General features: G+C 42.5%; 1 protein-coding gene across 1 annotated transcript in view; it reads left to right on the forward strand.

The window, feature by feature from the left end:
- Positions 1-5,747: 5,747 nt before the first annotated feature.
- The window catches only part of LOC144727935 (uncharacterized), a 32,536-nt gene continuing 15,751 nt past the window's right edge, over positions 5,748-22,532 (forward strand). The window contains exons 1-12 of the mRNA XM_078607065.1: positions 5,748-5,822; positions 6,071-6,177; positions 7,581-7,613; positions 8,029-8,064; positions 8,588-8,620; positions 9,118-9,276; positions 10,313-10,504; positions 13,162-13,188; positions 13,734-13,919; positions 15,338-15,364; positions 15,899-16,021; positions 16,953-16,979. Of these exons, the coding sequence (XP_078463191.1) occupies positions 6,111-6,177; positions 7,581-7,613; positions 8,029-8,064; positions 8,588-8,620; positions 9,118-9,276; positions 10,313-10,504; positions 13,162-13,188; positions 13,734-13,919; positions 15,338-15,364; positions 15,899-16,021; positions 16,953-16,979 (910 nt within the window). The 5' untranslated portion in view covers positions 5,748-5,822; positions 6,071-6,110. The remainder of the gene's footprint in view (positions 5,823-6,070; positions 6,178-7,580; positions 7,614-8,028; positions 8,065-8,587; positions 8,621-9,117; positions 9,277-10,312; positions 10,505-13,161; positions 13,189-13,733; positions 13,920-15,337; positions 15,365-15,898; positions 16,022-16,952; positions 16,980-22,532) is intronic.

Here is a 22,532-nt window from a genome sequence, read left to right on the forward strand (position 1 = left end):
GGAGATATGATTATTGGAAATTACAATGAGAGCTAAAAGAGAGAAACACGTGGATCAAATCGAAATCATAATTGCCGGTGTCCGAGATTGGTGATGGAATGGCAGTCAAAAGAGCATACACGCCCCAGAGTTTGGCTAGCATGGAGATGGAGCGATGACGTTAGCCCGAATGCAGGAGTGAAATTATGGAACTAGAACAGTGATAGTGATGGTGTGGATAGGCTTTCATCTCGCACTGGATTGATCATGGCTTTTGATGATAAATGAGCAATATTTCCATTCACAGTTCAAATTGCACACCAATATCAAGTCAATCTTCCTCTCGTTTACTGGACATTTGTGAAAAAGAGCTTCATAGCTCATTGGATTTGTCCAAGATAAATAAAGATTCTGATTTTGATCATAATCAACTTCACTATTGGTGGAGTGCCATAATTGTCAGTCCTATAGATAGCATGGTTCCTGACATGTGGGCATGTATTTTAACCACCGGCATTCAAACTGAATATGATTTTGTAAAGGAGGTCCTTGTATCGAATCATATAAGGAGCGGTTTGAGAGATACGAGCAAAAGCATTATCAAAGTGTTGCCAAGACACCTACACAGTTATGGAGACACTCGAGGAGGATGAAGTCGTGTATGGCATCAAAAGCAGCAGATAAAACTCGGATGCAGTGTCAGTAGCATTTGCAGAGAGCGATATTTCGGACCTCCTAGTCCCACATTCATTAACCTCGCACTGCCCAGAATGGTAAGATATCGTCTACAAACCTAATTCAGCATATGACTATAACACTCTGTGGGCGTCGAGGTCGACTAAACACATTCCACCTCCGATGTCTCAGGCGCACCCTCGGTATCAGATGGCAAGATCGCATGCAGGATGGCAGAACACCCAAGGATGTCTTGTACGGCGAGCTGGCATCAGGCACACGGGTCACTGGTCGCCCAGTCCTGCGCTTCAAAGATGTCTGTAAACGGGACATGAAGAACTTCGACATAAACCCAAATGACTGGGAGAAAACTGCCGGTGATCGACTCAGCTGGCAGCAGGCTTTGAAAACAGGCCTCGGGAGAGGCGAGGAGAAAAGACACACCGCTTGGCAGACCAAGAGGGAGCGACGTAAAGAACAAGCAAACAAACACCTCTCGAGCTGCCACCGCATTCACTTGCAATTGTTGTGGCAAGGATTGCCACTCAAGGATTGGCCTACTAAGTCATTCTAGGCGCTGCAAAACCTACAGCTGACCTCGTAAGGCGCAAAAGAAATTGTCTCTTGAGACACAAAGGCCTATATGTACAAACCTAATTCAGCATATGACTATAACAAAGGACTTTAAAAAGTATTAATATATTAGATTATGTATAACATAAATCAATGGCGTATTTGGATGTTTTTCCATGACGCATATGCAAACTTGGTGTAAATACGCGTCTCGCCAAATCGTTATGTGACTCATTCCCTCCCCCCCGCACCTGTTTCATTCTCACCAGCTGTGGTGTGAAGGTTCATCAACAAAGATTAGGGTCACAACCAGCACACACGCTATTTTTTTCCGGTGGCGATGGTACTTCTACCGTTGCACATGACCAGCAAAAAGGTTTCGTGGTGCCCTCCATTTTGCTGGCCACTCAGTTCAGTTTATTTCAGTTCAGTTCATGTATTAGGTATAGCCCTGTGAGCCATGCGGCTCTTGAATCGGGTGCAACCGCAACAAAAACATGAACAAGAAACATCTTAAAGTGATTACGCGCAACAGGAAAATCCAATGGTAGACTCACAGCTGCAGTCCGTGCCTCCGAAGCAGGGAGGCCCGTGTCTATGTCGAACTGCTCCCGCCAGGTGCGACGAGGCCAGGCAGCGAGACACTTCCTAATATTCACTTCGTGATCCCTACTTGGTCTCACTGCCATGACTCGACCTGAAATGTCATGGGAAGTCTGTTTCAAAAGCTATTGAGTAGTTTCGTTTGCCCATATTTACCACAAGCCACAGTTTTCAATAACACCCCCATCTCCCCTAAATTCCAAGCCAAATTGTCTCTATGCTCAAACTAGTTTCTGACGGTCCTTGCTAACAGCGACACCTTGACTTTCGTCCACTTGACTTTCGTCGCTTCGCTCTTTCGGCCGTTTTCAATTATAACCACATTTCACATTTCGTCCACGCGCTCTCCTCTTTCATCCGATTTCATCCCAAACCTTCCACGATGTTCGTGCCATGCGCCATCTTTTTCGTTCAGTCTTTGAATAAAAGTCGTTCAGTGAGCATCTGTTATATTTGTGTTTATTCATACATTATTAATACTGTACTTATTTCTGTGATTATACTGTAATTAATTAAGTTATTTTTGTGATAACAGTATAATACAAGTGTTCATAGTTATTTTCCTGATTATAAAACAAGTGTACAGTATTCATACTGTGCTTATTTTTGTGATTACTGTAAAATACTTATTTTTATGGCGGGACCCCGGGGTCCCATAAGGGGCCATCCATTTAGTACGTACGCAAAAATCTGTCAAAACTTGACCCCTCCCCTTCTCCCTGTACACCCCCCCCCCGAATCCTATAGAAAGGCCGATATTTAATCCACGCAGAAACGATCAAGGATTAATAATGTAGTGTGTTCTATTGAGATGCACTCTTGAGTATGGAAGCAACACGTTTTATTCACTAACACAACAGGTAAGTCTACACTCAACGGAATAATGACTAAGGGTGGTGACCACCCTATATAGCTACATAACACACACGGTAACACTATATAATCTGCCGGGTCAGCTCACACGTTGCCTGGCTCTTGACAACTTCTCCCGACGCCCGAGGATCCAAGACTTGGCGGGCAGGTCCCATCTCTCTCCGACAGCACTCCAACGATGGCAACCCTGCCGGCTTCTCCGCACCGGCTTATATCCGCTACGCGTTCCTCTCGTCCCCCTTCCACCTCGTCATGTCACGTGTCCTTCTGGGTTCACCCAAAGGCCATGTTCTCACGCGCTCACTCTCACCGTTACTCGGCGATGCCCCTACAGCACCCCTTGTCACTGGGTACTGTGGCTTCCCTCGAGTGACATCTACTATGTCCTTAGGTTTTTTCGGTAAAGTCACGTAGGTAAAAACATTAAAAAGTAAAATAAAATAAAAATCACGACGTTTCGGAGGCAACACAAGCTTCCGTCTTCAGGTGGTACCGTCACAGCCACGACAGCTGTATCAAGTAAATGAGAGATTTCAGGAGCTACCACTCCGTTTATATAATGGTTGGAGAAGGTGGTGGGGCAAGGGCCGCATACTTTTTATTAATATGGTAAGGTGAGGCTTAAGACTAAGAATAGACTGCATAACAAAGGCTGAGCCTTTGTTATGGAGAGGTACGGTTTGTGACTCAACCTGTGACAGGGAGACAATCACTAAGCATGGTAAAACTGTAATAGTTGTCTGTCAAATAAGATTGGCAAACAAGTGTAGTTAAATCTTTTTTGCATGGTTAATCACATCTTTCCAATGATTACTCAGTTTGAAACCGTCATCACGGTTGAAATTATGTCTGTGTTTGTATATTTGTATGGCTTCGTGTACAAACCTTTGATGGTAGCCAGGAGGTTTGCAGAGAACCTTGGTCTCGGAAAAGACAATATCAGGAGAGCCCACCGAGTTGTAGCAATGATCGGCAACGGCCGAAGAATCAGTTCTGCCGTGTTTCAGATCTGACTTGTGCTCGCGGACACGATCAGAAACATGACGTTTCGTTTCTCCAATGTAGCAATCACCACAAATGCAACTCAATTTGTAGACTCCAGGATACTGTAAGTCAGGAACGACATCCTTCACAGATGGAATCAAATCACGGATTTTATGCACTGTACTGAATCGGACTTGGATCTTATGTTTGTTTAGAATTTTGGAGATATTTTTGGTCACGCCTGCTATGTATGGCAACGTGATAGTTTTGGTCGGAGTTTCATGTGGCTGTTTCTGTATGGTGGGAGAAACAGCTTGGCGGATAGTGCGGTCAGAGTATCCGTTCATCAATGAGGGCCCGATGTACATGTCTTAATTCACCGGCCAGGTGGTGTTGGTCAGAAATGCCATGGGCTCTGTGGTATAGCGTTTTGATGAGAGAATTCTTTTGAGATGGGTGGTGGTGGGAATCCGGTTTCAAGTAAGATTCCCACCACCACACATTTTTGACATGCGTTTTTCTGGATTTTGTTGTTGTTATTCTGTCTCTCACTGTTCAAATAAACCTACCATTAAAATTATAGGCTGATCATTTCTTTGTCAGTGGGCTAACGTACAAAATCAGCAGGGGATCAAATACTTTTTCCCTCACTGTACGTACATTGTCAGTAGACCCTCCATACGCAAGCGTACGCATTTGGGTAAACCCCCCATCCCCCCTCCATACTAAATAGATGCCCCCAAAGCCCCCGTCTCTCGCATAAACTGCGTTGCGACATCATTTTATGTCTGTTGAAGGCGAATGATACGGCAATCTATTCCTCTCGTCGAGCTCTACACTGTGCGCTAATCAAAGTTTCAAAGTTTTGTTTATGACTACTGCATTTTTGGAAACATGACAACAGAATAATCCACGCCAGGTGGGTCGCGGCATTTATGTGCGCGGTGGGACATAGTCACAAAAAATAAATAAAATAATTGTGATTTTGACTTCCGTTTATTCGGGACCCCGGGGTCCCGCCATACGGTTAATATTCATAATGGGTCCTAAGTGTGGTCATAGTAAAGATAAAAGAACCCATAAGGTTCTAAATTTGCAAAAAAAGCTTGACATAATCAAACTTAATGAGCAAAGCTAAATAAAGGCTCTGCTTTGACATTCGTCCTTGCTCTGGTCCCTAACCAGACGAAAGTGCAAGGTATTCCTGTATTTACCGCAGTATTATGATGGGCTGCACTTACGCCAAACTAGTACGCATTTTAACTACAATTTGGCATTGAAATGTTTTGTATTGCTTTCTGTTGGAACCTGCTGACCCGCCCATATTGGACATCCGTGAAATAGAGCTTCATAGCTCATCGAATTACTCCAGTCTAAATAAAGATTCTGATTAAATTTTAAGTCAAGTGCTGTAGCCACAGCGAAACATAAACTCAGATTCGAGAACATATGCTTGTTAGAAACCACATTAACTGTTAAGAAAAATGGGCTTATGCAGGGCATGTTCTGAGAAAAGGATAAGCCAACGGTCCAGACTAACAACGGAGTGGCAGACAAAGTATGAAAGACACCTGCAAATATGTACACTGTGAAGATGGAGCGATGAAATCAGCTCCTGTGCAGCAACTAGATGGATGTTGAATAGCATGACCGAAAAATATGGCGACGCCTTGGGGAGGCCTTCATCCAGCAATGGATTGATCATCGTTGATACTATAATGGTAAAGGAATTTCTGAACAAGATTGGCCCATCCTCCCCATCATCATAATCACCACCAATAGTCGATAATATGAATGCTGGATGGTGAGACTATGCAATATTTTTCTGCACGTCAGAATTCACTTACACAGAGTGAATGTTCCCTGTCTTACAAAAGTAGAATTTCAACCACTGCCTCAGATGGGAGTTTTGACATGCGGTGCCAGCTGTGTGTCTGGCACAAAACACATTATCTGAACCACTGACTTTGAGCCAACATCAGGGGTATTAATATCGTCATCATTGGCCATGATCAATCCGTTTCCGTCGGAATTTCTCCCAGGAGAGCCCCCCCTCCCCGAGGGGACATACACAGTGGAAATAGAGTCAGCTCGAGTGCAGGTGCTGGATGGATTGTTACACAGCAACATCAAAGGTACCCTGCCCAATAACCATGACACATTGCAGCATGGACTCTTTTTACAATACTAATACACGTGTTGATCTTATTGTCAACTCCACACTTGTTTAGCCTCGAAACATGATTGATTTAAAAATCAATAAAATCGAGCCAAATTATCTAATGCACAGCAAGGTAATTTTTTATGACCATGCAAATACCTGGGAGTTTTGATGTAAGGTTCCAGCTGTGTGCAGCATTAAAACCCCGTGTATTTTTTTCAGTCTGTACTTCGGGGTGAAAACCCCATGCTGTGAAAGTTCTATGAAGATGCATCCTCCATTGCATGGTGTAGCTTGGGTGCTCCTGCTTCTCGCCACTCAGCAATGTGGTAAGAATGTATTTTACAAGTGTTATTTGTTGACTGAGATAATTGTCGTGCACGTACAGCCTTTGTCCCTATCGACTGCTGCATGGGGTCTCCCCACGCCGCATAGATCATGGAGATTGTTTTCAAGCTTCACATGGATCATTGTGTGCTGGTAAAAGGGAAGCATAGAAGTACAACACAACAATGGATTTTGTTACACTGTCTACTGCTCAGTATATAGCCCAAAGAATTATACCAAACAAACCTGTAATGAATTGTGATCGCACATTCGAGCACTATGGAGGCTCAACCTGCTCAGCTTTCAGGATCTGTCACGAGCCACACTCTACAATGTGCGGTTTGACCAAAGCACCCTGAATGTGCCCGATCTCGTCGGATGTCAGATGCTAAACGGGGTTTGAGTTTGGTTAGTACTCTACGGTACTGGAAATGGAGACTGCCTGGGAATAGCAAGTGCTGGATAAGCTTGAGCTGCGATGTAGTCAGGAGATGGCTTGAGTCGGCGAGGTAGTCAGTATAGCATTACTGTTCTTCCACATCCTGTGTAGAACCTTAGCGTTCTACCACCCCAAGGGTAGGAGCGGTCTCCAGATTCTATGGTAACCTACCATAAGCCAAATATTCACTGATGAAATTGGCCAAATATCCCAATGCAAAACCTTCCTAAACAAAAGAGTTCAGAGGTTCAGTAACGTTTTCCTGGATAAAAGTGTAACATTAAAACATAACAATACTGTCATAATTCAGGCAGTGCATACCAACAACTAAAATTAGAGAAATAGAACTGTTACACCGGCCGATTCATGCAACTTATATAATGCAATTCATACTAAGTTATAATCATAGTAAAAATACTTAAGAGTGGTGCAGTATTTTGTGCACTGCACTTTGAGCCAGTTGTCAGAATTACAACTGAGGTCAGTGGACAAGTGATATGAGGTGATCATGGCCTTTCTTCTCCTTCATCGAACTTCCCGACAAGTGTATTGTGTTGCTGGGAGGTCTTCATCCAGCAATGAGGCAAAGGACTGATATTTTATATTATGTAATTATTGCTTGAGTAGGCGACGAGCTTGTTGAATTGTTAAAAGTCTTCATCTAGATATCGACGAAATTATTCCCAATCATTGTTCTCCAGTAGTATTTGTGTCACTAAATACGACAACTGTGCGCCGGTTTTGATACTCCTCAGTATAATTTCGTTGTGACGTATTAATCAGTTTTATAATGTACAGTATGTGTGAAACAGACACCCAAAGATTTTAAAAAGAAAGCTGCCACGAATGTATGTTGCCTGTGAAATGTATGATGCAATTTGTGTATATAAAATAAATCTTGTTGTCGATTACACTACAACACAGCACTTAAAAAAGAATGTATCATGTATTATTTCTATTTCACAGCAAACTCTAGGCAAGATAAATGGCACACAACTGGTAAGTTTTGGCATTGTGATAAAGACACAAAATGTATCCCACCGCATTAATCTTAATGTCTACAAACAATACAGGAAAGCATTCATTCATATGTAAGAACTATACAAATCAAGTGTGCATGTTTTAAAGCTAGCTTTGTATGATATATTTGGTTCAGAATGTATCAAGAGTGCTTTTTGTGAAGCACAAATAAAACATTGTGATCGGCTGATTTAACCGACTTGGCTTCATCTTTGACCCAACCAAAATGTGTTGACCTTATCACATCCTGACAGTCTGAGTGCATGGTTTCTGATTATTATAAACTATAAATATACCCAATGTATATTGCTATACGAATTAATCAGCAAATGAAAATAAAGCTTGTGTAGATTACAGCACTTTCTTGACTTATTTGTAACGTATTGTTCTCTAGAAATCTCTCAGCAAGAAGATAAATGGCACACAGCGGGTAAGTTATGGCGTTGATAGAGACCCCCACGATGTATCCCGCAACATTCACCTCGAAGGCTAAAAACAATACAGACTCATATACGGGAGAGTACATTTGTATTTACTCCCTCGAAAACTCAAGTGCGAGTAACAGTCGTGTGGTGTGAATGTGGCTCCACACCCAATGAAAAGTGGCTGAAGCGATCTGGTCACAAATGATAGCTCAACGAAGTGGCTAGTCACGTGGAAATTATAGCAGCCAAATACCCTAACTGCATGTTTCTAAATGTGGACTGAAAAAACAGAGAATCCGCAGAAAAATCCACGTGACCACTGGGAGAGAGACATGCAAACTCAAAATATACAGCAGGCATCAGGGTCTGGATTGAACCCACGACCTCCTGTATACTAGGCGAGGTAGTTCACATCTTGCTACCGGGGCACCACAATTCAATGCTAACTGCTACGAAATGTTGTTGTGGATTGAACATTAGCACATTTTGTAAAATATTAATTTGTAATGTATTAATTCTACTCCACAGAAAGCTCACGGCAAGAAGAGAAATGGCACTCTGGTAAGTCTAGGCATTGTGAAAGAGGTATCCACAATTTATCCCACCGCATTTACCTCAACGTCTATAAAGAATACATAAACACATACGCACGTATTTTCTACTTCAAAAAAGTAGGTGTGTATGGCTTCTTTTAGTAATTAGGGGTGCAGGATGTAGTCTATTCAGAAGGTATCGCGAGTGTTTTGTAACTCTAATATTAAGTCATCTCCTCTCTATTTGAACCATTTGTTGTTGCTATACCATGCTCACTTGAGCAGATAGGAACTTTGGACACATAGATTCATCATTGTACTCGTCATCACATCCCATTGTCTACCTACTTCTAAATAAAGGCCTCCCCATGCTGTCACCATCTCTCATTTCCCTGAGATGCCAACGTCCATCTCACTCCGGCCCGTGAGCTGATCTATTTGTTCTATATAAAAGCAATATGTATAAACTCATTATTGTGTGAGATCTGATGCAGTGAATGACAAATCAGGACCTGTGTTTTGCAGCCTATTGCGGCTCATACTCATGTATGAATGGAGGGATCTGTGCAAACGACTGGCACCACTGGCATTGGCATAGCCAGTGGCACTGGCACGAGAACTGGCATCAAGGCTACTATTGCTACTGCCCACCAGGCTTGTATGGCCCCTACTGTGAATACTACGGTAAGATTGGATGGTTTTTACTTTGGTAAATGTGTGACTGAAAAATTACCTGAAGCCAATATGCAGCCTAACGGCTATTTGAAAATAAATAAAGGTCTCGGATTGGTAGAAAGCGACCTCCACGGTGATTGCTCTGGAGGCAGACTTTTAAAGGGATTGGAGTAATAAAGTTTGAACTGGATTAAGCGGTAAAGAGAGAGGACCCAATCTAGATCTGAAGTTTTCGTGACTGCAATGATCCATACTCTTTAGTTCTTTCGGTAAAGTCATGTACCGAAATAACCAAAGAGTATGGAGAGAGGATCCGTTAGAGGGGAAGGAAAGGGATTGGCTTGGGGGAAAAAACAATAAAGTTCCAGAAAGGGGGCTCGAGGAATATAAAAAGGGAGAGCACAGGGAGTGGGGACGTTTGGAGGAAGTTATAAGCTTAAGACAAGAACAAAGCCTAGGGTCCCGCATTGTGGCTGTGTCCCAATAAAATGGCTCTGATTGCAACGTTGTCTGAGTCGTTACAAATGGGTCCAGTGAAAAGCAATTTTGCAAATGACCAGTTGCAGCCATTGCGTGCAAATGAACCTCAAAAATGGAATCAGTTGGAGTCAATGATCGCTAAACAAATGATAATAATCCATAATAGAGGTTTTTGGGTTAAAACGCGTGAATATATAAATGTGTCGTGAAAACCCGCCACCACCACCCAACACAGCCAACTAGTAAGGATTGTCACGTAAACAGAACATAACCAATTCGTCACTAGTACAGCACACCGGTGTGTTGGAGAGCCAAGCCACAACATTTACAAACTGAAAATGACGTTTAGCCAGTAATTACAACTAGTTTCTTCAGGCAACAGCCAGAGAAATCTCCAACACACCGGCGTGCTGTACTAGTGATGAACTAGCATGTTTTGTGTCTCACAATGTATTGTGGAAGTTAAGGAGAAAACTGTATGTGAATACATTAACATGGGGGTGGTGAAGCAAGAAGGAGTTTGGTGATTCCAAAAAGGAATAACATCCGGATGTTTTTTTTCCAGACGTATGCAACTCGTTCACATGTTCGAATGGAGGGATCTGTGCGAATCACTGGCACCCGTACTGGCACTCGGGCTGGGAATCAGGCTGGCACTCGGATTGGCATTGGCACCCGCAATGGCATTGGCACTACTACCACGGTTATTATTGCTACTGCCCTCCTGGCTGGACTGGCCCCTACTGTGACCACTATGGTAAGGTTGTATGGTTTTACTTGGGTAAATGGATCCAGTGAGACCAATTTGTTCATGAATAGTTGGAGTTATTGCATGCAAATTAATTTCAAACGTAGAATCGGTTGGAGTCATTGGACTAAAACTAAATAATTTGAATATTTTCTCAGTCTACACAAGTCAACGCATTTTCAGATTTCAAACCCTCATAGTGATGTATGATGATGCCTGCCTGGCTATCAATGTACACCACTTCATGTATAAAATACAGAAACAGGAAAACAAACCTTGACTTAAAGCTTTCGTGACTGCAGGAAATTCATATTCTTTGGGTCTTTCGGCAAAGCCACGTAGATAGAAAAATAATACAACATATTTTTTCCTGCCTCAGTAGCTCTCCCGCTAAATTTTCTCACCTGACGATTGCTTGTGTTGCGACCGAAATGTCGTGATTTTTTATTTATAATTTTTCTATCTACGTGGCTTTACCAAAAGACCCAAAGAGTAGGAAAACAACCCTTAAATCTGACACCATCTTGTAAAAAAAATGTTGTGCATGTCTCTATTATATGGCAGTTTTCCCGTCATTTTGCAGTGAACACCCTCCACCCAGCCACATCCTAATTATGTAATTCCATACAGGAAAAGCCTTATAACTAATATTATCATTGGCTGAGTTTATTAGTTGACGATCAGGTTTGTGTCACCCCAATCAATAATTGTTTTCAAGTCAGTTATGATTGATAGGGAAGTGTATTTGCATTGGGCTGCAAATTGTCTAAAAGTGTCAGTTTGCAATTCAAAATGATACAATGCATAAAATGTACTCTTATCAGCTAAGTAATCGATCATATTGTGAGTGGAAATAGTAAGTTGGAGACTAAGCAGCCTTGTGTATGGTGAAATATCAAATAACTACCAAATACTGCGTATGTAATTTATCAGCCAGAAAGATTAAAATCAAAGTTTGTAGATTAGTGGACTGCAAAACATGGTAGCTTAGCAAATAATGAACGATACGAGACATGATAAAATGGTTTATACATGTTAAGGACGAGAATCTCTCTCCAAAATGTGCAGGACTTGAACTCCAAATATGAGTCATAAGCAAGCAGGTCACCTGTAGAGCATACTTGGGGAAATCCATACTGATGATCCCTTAGATGATGATCACTATGATCTATAGTGCAACTAGAGTGTCAGTATTATTTGTTTCTACTTTTATTATTTCTGTCGTGTTTTTTTTATACTTGAGTTTTTTTCTTAATATACAGCTCTTTGGGATATTTTGATATGAAAGGTGCTTTATGAAATGAAGATTATTATTCATTCTTAATTTTGGAGCTTTCGTGACTGCAGGAATTATTCTTTGGTTCTTTCGGTAAAGTCACGTATAAAGATAAAATAATAAATTAAATAATAGCATACTACGACGTTTCGATTGCAACACAAGCAATCATCATCAGGTATAAAAGAAATAGCAACAAAAATCTAACCAGAAAACTATAGACAGACATATAAGCAGACAGATATCACAAAGATACACAGAGAGAGAACACGTATCGGCACAAAGAGAGAGACCGTCTCTGTGACGCGGCCTTAAATATAGAGAGGGGGCGGGGGCGGAGAGAGGGAGGGGGCAGAGAAAAAATTAGCATGTCAATGAGTGGACGACGACGTGGTACGGTACGCAAGCTTGAAAATTAGGAGAAAGACACACTAAAATTAAATAACCTAGCAAAATATCGAAATGTAATGTAATGCAACACAGAGAGTCGGTCAACACACAATTAACGCATAGCCTGGTTGATTACGTATTTCAAAGATTGCTAAGTTAGAATTTAAGTGTGAAAATTCCAAAGAGAGGACACAGGCAGAGAGAGAAAACAAAAAACCAGAGAGAGAGAAAAAAGATAAGCTTAAAACGTCCCCGTAGAAGTGGTTCAATCTTAATTTTGGAGCTTTCGTGACTGCAAAATTATTCTTTGGTTCTTTCGGTAAAGTCACACATAAAGATAAAATAATAAATTAAATAATAGCATACTACGACGTCTCTCTCTGCCTGTGTCCTCTCTTTGGAATTTTCACACTTAAATTCTAACTTAGCAATCTTTGAAATACGCAATCAAACAGGCTATGCGTTAATTGTGTGTTGACCGACTCTCTGTGTTGCATTACATTACATTTCGATATTTTGCTAGGTTATTCAATATTAGTGTGTCTTTCTCCTAATTTTCAAGCTTGCGTACCGTACCACGTCGTCGTCCACTCATTGACATGCTAATTTTTTCTCTGCCCCCTCCCTCTCTCCGCCCCCGCCCCCTCTCTATATTTAAGGCCGCGTCACAGAGACGACCTCTCTCTTTGTGCCGATACGTGTTCTCTCTCTGTGTATCTTTGTGATATCTGTCTGCTTATATGTCTGTCTATAGTTTTCTGGTTAGATTTTTGTTGCTATTTCTTTTATACCTGATGATGATTGCTTGTGTTGCAATCGAAACGTCGTAGTATGCTATTATTTAATTTATTATTTTATCTTTATATGTGACTTTACCGAAAGAACCAAAGAAAGATTATTATTATTATAATACAGTGCAGACTTGGAGACCATCACATCCAGTGATCTTCCTGCTGCCTTTTCCATCACTGACCATGTCTGTGAAATGTTTAATTCCCAGATTATTCAACGTCGACACCAAGCACAGGTTAGCTAAGATTATTAACCCTAACATCTACAAACAATACATGTGCCGGTTTTTTTACCTCAAAAGTTTTTTTTCCAACTCGGGATATACGATGAATTTGGTTTAGACCGTATTAAGAGTGTTTTTTTTGAGGAGCAAATAGAACATTGTGATAGTAATTGAACCAACATGGCTTCGTCAAAATGTTACCCAACCAGGATTTATTTATCTGATCACCTTTAAAAATTGAACATTTCCCTCTTCCATAAACTAATACAAAATTGGTAACCTTGTATTTTTGTTCATATCTTCCTATTAATGCTATCGCCTGGTGAAAAACCTTCCCAAGGATATGGAAAGATGTGTCTCACAATGTATTCGGGTGTTGTGCTTGTTGGTTTGAAACAATGTTAACATAAAACTGTGCGATGAATAGACCATAAATTTCAGGACATTGTGGAAATTAGGGAGAAAACTGTATGTGAATACATTAACATGGGGGTGGTGAAACAAGAAGGAGTTTGGTGATTCCAAAAAGGAATAACATCCGGATGTTTTTTTTCCAGACGTATGCAACTCGTTCACATGTTCGAATGGAGGGATCTGTGCGAATCACTGGCACCCGTACTGGCACTCGGGATGGCACTCGGGCTGGGAATCAGGCTGGCACTCGGCTTGGCATTGGCACTACAGCAACGGCTATTATTGCTACTGCCCTCCCGGCTGGACTGGCCCCTACTGTGACGACTATGGTAAGGTTGTATGGTTTTACTTGGGTAAATGAATCCAGTGAGACCAATTTGTTCAGTAATAGTTGGAGTTATTGCATGCAAATGAATGTCAAACGTGGAATCGTTTGGAGTCATTTGACTCAAACTAAATCAAGTGAATATTTTCTCAGTCTACACAAGTCAACGAATTTTCAGATTTAAAACCCTGATAGTGATGTATGATGATGCCTGCCTGGCTATCAATGTACACCACTCCATGTAGAATATACAAAAACAGGAAAACAAACCTTGAATCTGACACAATCTTGTTAAAACATGTTTGTGCATGTCTCTATCATATGGCAGTTTTCCCGTCATTCTGCAGTGAACACCCTCCACCCAGCCACATTTTAATTATGTAATTCCATACAGGAAAAGCCTCATAACTAATATTATCATTGGCTGAGTTTTTTAGTTGACGATCAGGTTTTTGTCACCCCAATCAATAATTGTTTTCAAGTCAGCTGTGGTTGAAAGTGAAGTGTATTCGCATTGGGCCGCTAATTGTCCGTCACTTTCAGCTTGCAATTTAAAAGAATGATGCACAAATTGTACTTTTATTAGCTAGGAAATGTATCAAATTATGAATGGAAATAATAAGTCAAGAATAAATCAAGTCGGAGCTGCAGTAGTGGAGCTCCAGCAACAGTCGTGAACTCCTCACTTTCGCATGCTCCTCGCTCGCTGATTGCAGATCAATCTTGCCAGTTTGACTGCCTTAAATATTGCATAGAGCTAGTATGAACCAATGCCACCCAGCATCTGAGTATTCAAGCATACCAAACCCTCCAATTGACTAATCACATAACTGGGTTCTATTTTTTTTTTATAACAGATGCAGTAAACTATGAGAGTCTGCAACCTCAGTCACATTCTGCTCCATCAAACCAGTTTATCCTGGATTTACAGTATGCCTGGTGAGCTTAAAGACTATATATTCCACAGGTTTAAATTATCTGGACAAAGCTCAGTTCTTTTCAAAATGTATTGGTATAGACAGGCAGCCTGCTGATTGTATTACCATATAGCAGGGTTTCTCAAACTGCAGTCCTTGTGACCCACCACGCTTCGTCTTTCTGTGTTTACTAATTTACTCCCTATTCAAATGATCTCTTTTCACACAGCACGTGCCAGATGATTGTTAAACATGTTCCACGCTACACGCTAAGCAATTAACGCCGCCTGCGGCACGTGGAAACACGTGCACACACGCACTGGGACGCCTGGAGATTCAGAAACTCTGCCATAAATTGCCACCTTATATTGTCTATTATGCATGACGATGTATTGTGTGATCCACCAACCCTACCTGTAAAGTGCTGGCTGAGAGGTCAACACACCTGGATATCTTTCTGTTGCCTTTCCATCAGTGATAACGTGTGATTTTTTTTAATTCCCAGAATATTCTTTGTCGACACCAAGCCCAGGTGAGCTATATTTATATTGTGCATGCACATTTGTTGGCATATGAGTTCATATTTGAAGCGAACACTGCTAGATGAAGGCCTCCCCACACTGTCTGTCCTGGGGGTTATGTCCACCTTATAACAATAATCATTTAATTATTCATCTGTAAAAGCCACAGGAAGTCGTAGGATACTTGACTCAGTAAGGTCCTGCAACATTGGGTTTTTATTTTAAGAGATTTTCAGTTAATTAAATGATTTGCGTTCATACAAGTGGGATAAAATCGGAGGACCTGCAGAAAACCCACACGTGCGAGGGGGCAACACGATGTCCGTACAAATGGAAACAGCGATTCGTCCACTTGCTGTATTGCTTTCTCCTAGCGAGCCACAGTATGACACCTTGACACCCACGGAAAGGGAGTTTCACAACATTTGTGTGATCCACCAAACTTGCCTTCACAATGCTGAATCACAGGCGTGTGTAGATAATCACCACCCAATATTTGCATAAGGACAGTTTAATTTCGTTATTTTTTGTTATACGTTCTACAGATAAGTGTCAACCGAATCCGTGTCTCAACGGTGGGACCTGTGTGGATTATGGGTCTTGGCATCCTGAAAACTTCCATTGCTACTGCTATGGAGGTTATTGGGGCGACATCTGCCAATACTATGGTAAGTGGACTTTACCTGCAGGCCTGCAAAACTACATTCAGTATTTATGTAGTGACATAGCGCCGGTAACTGCGGTGGACAGTTAGCACACACGCCGTTGAGCATTTCCACGGGTGTGCCAGCAGGGCAGAGGAACTGGGGCTCGGGTCACGGAAGACCTCATCGGGAAGCCCCTGGAACCCGCTGATTATATCGTTGCTGAGGATATCAGTTTATAATACAGTATTAACTTTGAAGTAGACATGCACTTTGACTAAAGGCTTTAGGAATCAAATGAATATGAATGTACATGATTTCATCGCTTTGTCTCCATGGTAAACGTTCACTCAGACGTATACCATTCATTGACTGGCACTTAATTATTATGGCTGCCAAATCCCACTTTTCGAAACCGCTGAATGATATTAATCTACATACGTTCTCTAACGCTTTCTTCTTTCTGTCAATGTAATTCCAAGCATGCAATTCTCCATACTTTTTTCACAATTTTTATATTTTGTTCTATTTACTTATTTAGGAATATCACATACTACTTTACAGCATAAACTCTCCAAACGTACTCCAAATTGCTTTTGTCTGTATCCATCTAATAATTTATATTTCTCCAAATACAAGTCACAAGCAAACAGGTCACCTGTAGAGTGTGGTTGGTAGAATCAATACTGATGATCACGAATATGATGATTACTATGATTTATAGTGCAAGTTGTTAGTATTGTTATTTGTTTCAGCTTTTATATTTCCTGTTAGATTTTCTTTACACTTGTGAGTTGTTTATGTCTCTATTAATGTACAGTTGTTTAAGATGTTTCGATAGCATCGGTGATTTTTAACATTAAAATTATAAAGTGCTGGCTCAGAGGCCACCACACCCAGTGATCTCCCTGCTGCCTTTCCATCAATGACCATGTTTGAAATGTTTAATTCCCAGATTATTCATGGTCGACACCAAGCACAGGTGAGCTAAGCTTATATCACGTTATCCTTAACACCCACAAAGTACATAAACATAGATATGTATGTAACTACCTGGGAAATTAAATGTGTATGTTTTAGTTCACTTGTTATGCAGAATATATTTGGTTAAAAGAGTGCTTGTTATGAAGAGCAAAACAAACTGTATGGCTGGTTAAACCAACATGGCTTCATCAGAATGTTACCCAAACAAGATTTATTGATGTCATCACCTTCATCTACAGCTAATCGCAGGGTACCTGTTTATTTGGAAACTGTTAACATTGTCCCCTCCCTCCTCATAGCTTTCCCGGGGCGTTGCACTTTCGTCTGCTTTCCTCAGCCAATCCTGTACTCGCTCGCTGACCACGTCATCCACGTGATGAGTTACCAGTTATGTAATGAACACGGATTGCCTCTCGGCATCTTCTACGCGTGCAATGGCAGTCATTTAAATAAAAAAATAGGTAAAACTAGTTTTTCAATACACACACTTTAATTTGCACTTCAAAGTAGAAAACACATTATTTTGTTCCCAGAATAAATCAAATTTGATGCGTTGAATAAAAGTGGGTGGTTTGCCTTACCAACACTTACTTCACCTGGAATGGTACTTTCTACAAACAAAATGAAGGTACCCCTATGGGTTCCCCCCTTATCACCAGTGATCGTGAATGTTTTCATGGAAAAATTTGAAACAGATGCTATCCAGATATCCACCCTACGTTCTTCCTTGTGAAAGAGATATGTAGATGACACTTTTGTCATTTGGCCACATGGCCTGCCAGCATTGAACCAATTTTTCAACCACATCAATTCCATACACCCATCCATCAAATTCACCGATCAAAACCATCACGTTAAGGATATCATTCCTGACATGCAATATCCTGGAGTCTACAAACTGAGTTGTACCTGCGGTAGCAGTTACATTGTAGAAACAAAACGACATGTCTCGGACCGTGTTCGCGAACACAAGGCAGATCTGAAACACGGCAGAACCAATACCTCTGCCGTGGCTGACCATTGTTATAATGCTGTGGGCTCGTATGATATTGTTTTTTCCGAGACCAAGGTACTCTGCGAACTGTCGGGCTACTATCAAAGGTTTGTTCATGAAGCCATCCAGATATATAAACATGGACATAACTTCAACCAAGAAGATGGATACAAATTGAGCAATCATTGGAAGGGTTTTATTAACCAGGTAAAACCTTAACTGTTTATGGTTGTTCCATCATATCTGCCGGGTACTAGTCTATTTTTCCGAGTTAATTTCCCCCCCGCATCCCCAGCGTTTGGCATTGCTGCTGCATCGGCATTGCTGCTGCATCGGCATTGCTGCTGCATCGGCATTGCTGCTGCATCGGCATTGCTGCTGCATCGGCATTGCTGCTGCATCGGCATTGCTGCTGCATCGGCATTGCTGCTGCATCGGCATTGCTGCTGCATCGGCATTGCTGCTGCCTTGGCACTTGTGCACTGCCTGTGCTTCTGGTGTTTGTTGATACACTTGGGCTATGCCCATCCCCAAACCCTTATAAACAATTTGCCTTTAGAGGCCGACTCCTTTACCTGATGACGATCGCTTGTTGTGATCGAAACGTCGTGATTTGTTTTATTTTATTTCTACCTACGTGATTTGACCGAAAGAACCAAAGAGTATGGATTCCTGCAGTCACAAAAGCTTCAAATCAAGATCACTATACCTCTTAACGCCTATGAACAAATCCCCCGGACTTGGAATGCGCCCGACCTGGTCGGGCCTTGAAAGACAAGCAGTTCTGAGCTTGGATAGTGTATGGATGGGTGCCCGCCATGCACAAACAGGTTGTTATAGGGCTGCGGAGCCACGTCTTTATATCCAGTTGTGTTGTATGTCTATGCTGCCCGTCTTTACCAATGCGTACTGACCAGCCGGGTGAGGTATGGTCAAATGGCCTCTGCAACCCGTATGACGTGCGGAGGGCCTCATCCAGCAGTGGATCGACAAAAGGCCTCTGCTCCTATGGGCATTGTGCAGCGCTCATCTCCATCAGTAGAAATTCCACATTCCCATGACAGGGACCACCTTTAACAACCACTGACGACTTCGCACAAAGTGGTATCTATTTTATGACCCTGTATAGATGGTATTGATGGCTGGCCTATGTCAACCCTTGACCTTATAAGAAAGAAAGCTTGCACATTGCTATACAACAGTCTATGTAATGAAAGGTTCACAGCACACAGCACGTCTATTACAATTAGAATAACGATCACCTCAATTGCATAGTGAAATTACATTTAGAACAACACGATACGTATAACGCGTCTGTTGTTTTTGCGATCATGGCCATTTAGCATCACACAAGGAGTTCACAATGGCCAAATAGATGTACTCGTCGTCGTTGGCTGGTTCTTCACTTGCGAAGATCAGGGAGGATATATGAGATTAATGTAGTTGATAGGCACGCTGGTGGCTGTACAGGCCGATCCTTGATTTGCATATTTTGTGTCAGGTGGTGCATTTGAACTACTAACCAGTCGGGGCCAGAGTGGGGGACGTGTCCATGGTGGTAGTCTTTCTGTGCCTCCGTTTTTCTGTTGAAGCTTTGTGCCTCGTTCGGTCTGCCATTTTAGCTGTTTATTTGGCTGTGGAGCGCCAGCGGTCTTTCTCAACGGCCCTGAGCTCCCAGGTTCGGGAATCGATATCCACAACAGTCAGTTGCTGTTTGAGCTGGTCCATGAAGCGTCTATGAGGTCCACTCCTGTCTCCCTTCCCATGACACAACTTGTTGTAGAATCAGAACCGGCCCTAGACCTTTGGGGGCCCTAAGCAAAATTTGGTTGGAGGCCCCTTTGATGTATGATTTTTTTCACCCACTAGCTAGCAGTGACTCTAGGGGGCCCTCTGCTGGCTACGGGGCCCTTTGCAATTGCAAGGGTCGCTTAGTGGCTGGGCCGGCTCTGTTGTAGATGACCGCTTAGGGCATCCTGTTGTCCTCCATGCGTGAGACGTGGCCAGCCCAGCGTAGCTGATGAAGAAGCAGGATGGATTCAATGCTGGGTGTTTGAGCTCTCTCCAAGACTGTTGTTTGTGACATAGTCCTGCCATCTGACGTACGTGATAGAGGGCAGGCAGCGCTGGTGGAAACGCTCTAGCAGCCTCAGCTGTTTCCTGTACAGGACCCAGGATTCTGAGCTGTATAGAAGGGTGGTTACTACAACTGCCCTTTATACCTGTATCTTTGTTGTGAGACGAAGTGAGTAGTTATTCTTTGGTTCTTTCGGTAAAGTCACGTATAAAGATAAAATAATAAATTAATTATTTTTTTCTTTTATCTTTATACGTTTATCTTTATCTTTATACGTGACTTTACCGAAAGAACCAAAGAATAATTCCTGCAGTCACGAATACTCCAAAATTAAGAACGAAGTGAGTAGCTCTGCCAGACACGCTTGTGGAACCTGCCAAAGGAGCAGTTTGCCTTGGCAAGTCTGTTGTCAATGTCCTTCGTGATGAATGAGTTGTTGGATATTATGCTGCCCAGGTATGTTAACTGTTCCACTGCGTTGAGATGGGTGTTGTCGATGGCGATTGATGGTGTGGTGTACACTCCACAAGATGGGGGCTGGAATAACACCTCTGTTTTCTTGAGAATGATGGTCTGGCCAAAAGCATTAGCCGCATCAGAGAAACAGTTCACAATGAGCTCTAGGGCCTTTCCATGTGTGCAAGAAGTGCGCAGTCATCTGAAAATAGCAGTTCCAGAACATGTTGCTCTGTGGTTTTGGTCTTGGCAAAGAGACGCCGAAGATTGAAGAGACTGCCATCGGTCCGGAATCGGATGTAGACGCCTTCTGTCAGCCCCTCATTGGCCTTCTGGAACATCTGGCTGAAGAATATGGCGATGAGTGTAGATGCCAGCACGCAACCTTGCTTGACCCCATTGTTGATGGGGAAGCTGTCTGAGAGGCTTACGTTGTGTTTGACCTGGCCTTTCTGTCTGACGTGTAGTTGCTGCACGATGGTACGGAACCGGGGAGGGCAGTCCAGTTTTGACGGTATTCTCCAGAGACCATCACGACCGACTGTGTCAAAAGCCTCGTTCAGGTCAATGAATGCAGCATAAAGGCCCATGTTCAGTTCCCTGTACTTTTCTTGTAATTGTCTCAGAACAAAAACCATATCTGCCATTCCCCTCCTTGACCTGAAGCCGCACTGGCTTTCAGGAAGGACTTCTTTGGCAATGGTGGACATCTAATCTGTCGAGTCGGACCCTGGACAGAATTTTGTCTGCGATACAGAGCAATGTGATTCCACAGTAATTGGAGCAATCAGATTACACCCCCTTGTTCTTATATTGGGAGACAATTACTGCATCCCGGAGATCTTGGGGTATTGCTCCCTTCTCCCAGCAAAATGAGAAAAGGTCTGTGAGGCTGTCCAGAAGTGCATCTCCTCTCTCCTTGTACACTTCGGCTGGGATCCCATCGATACCAGGTGCCTTGTGTGATTTAAGTTTCTTGATGGCAGATACAATATCTGCCCGTGTTGGTGGTGTGTCCAGTTCAGTTCTCACTTCGCGCTGTTAGATCTTGGCTATGGATGCTTCTTGGACTGTCTGCTTGTCTGCAAAGAGACCGCTAAAGTGTTCTGACCATCGATGCATGATAGCTTCCTTGTCTGTCACAACGGTTGTGCCATCTGATGATCTTATGGGGGACTGTGTCCGGTGCGAGGGTCCATACACTGAGCATAGGGCTTCATAGAATGCTCTTGTATCCTCCATGTCTGCATATAGCTGTGTCTTTTCTGCGAGGTCTATTCACCAGTTGATTTTAAGGACTCTCAGCTTTCTTTGCAAGTTTTTGCACGCAGCGCTCGATGCAGCTTTTGTACGCAGCACTGTATGCAGCTTTTGTGACTTGGTAATTGGGACAAGAAGGTAGTCTGGAATGACAAGACCGTTTCGTCTGGAGGAGTGATTCAATTTCCGGATCATTCTCATCGAACCATTCTTTGTGTTTCCCTATTGAGAAGCCAACCACCTCCGCAGCTGTGTCCTGAAGAGCTGTTTTAGATGTTTCCACTGCTCTTCAGGGTCTGCATCCATGCCTGGGTCTTGATGTTCACTGAAACTGGTCTTAAGCTTATTCTGGAATTTCTCCCTTAACAGGGGAAGCTTCTCTTCTTGGAGCTTCTTGGGGTGAAGACCTTTATTCTTGGGTGGTGGTTTGATCCTGAGGGTGACTTTTGCTCTGACCAATCTGTGGTCTGTATAGCAGTCAGTGCTGGGCATAACTCTGGTGTGTAGTATGTTCCTTGCATCCTCTTGGCATACAAGGATGTAATCCAGTAGATGCCAATACTTGGAGCATGGGTGTCTCCACGTGGGGTTATATCTGGATTTTGTTTGAACAATATGTTTGTTATGCAAATGTTGTGTTCGGCACAGAGCTCCAGTAGCATACGACCATTGTAGTAGCAGTTGCCAAGCCCATGCTTTCCAATGGCTCCCCTCCAGAGGTCATGGTTCTGACCGACTCTTGCATTGAAGTCTCCCATCACAAG

The sequence above is a fragment of the Lampetra planeri genome, chromosome 27 (assembly GCF_965212315.1).
Source record: "Lampetra planeri chromosome 27, kcLamPlan1.2.h2, whole genome shotgun sequence".
Classification (NCBI taxonomy): Eukaryota; Metazoa; Chordata; class Hyperoartia; order Petromyzontiformes; family Petromyzontidae; genus Lampetra; species Lampetra planeri.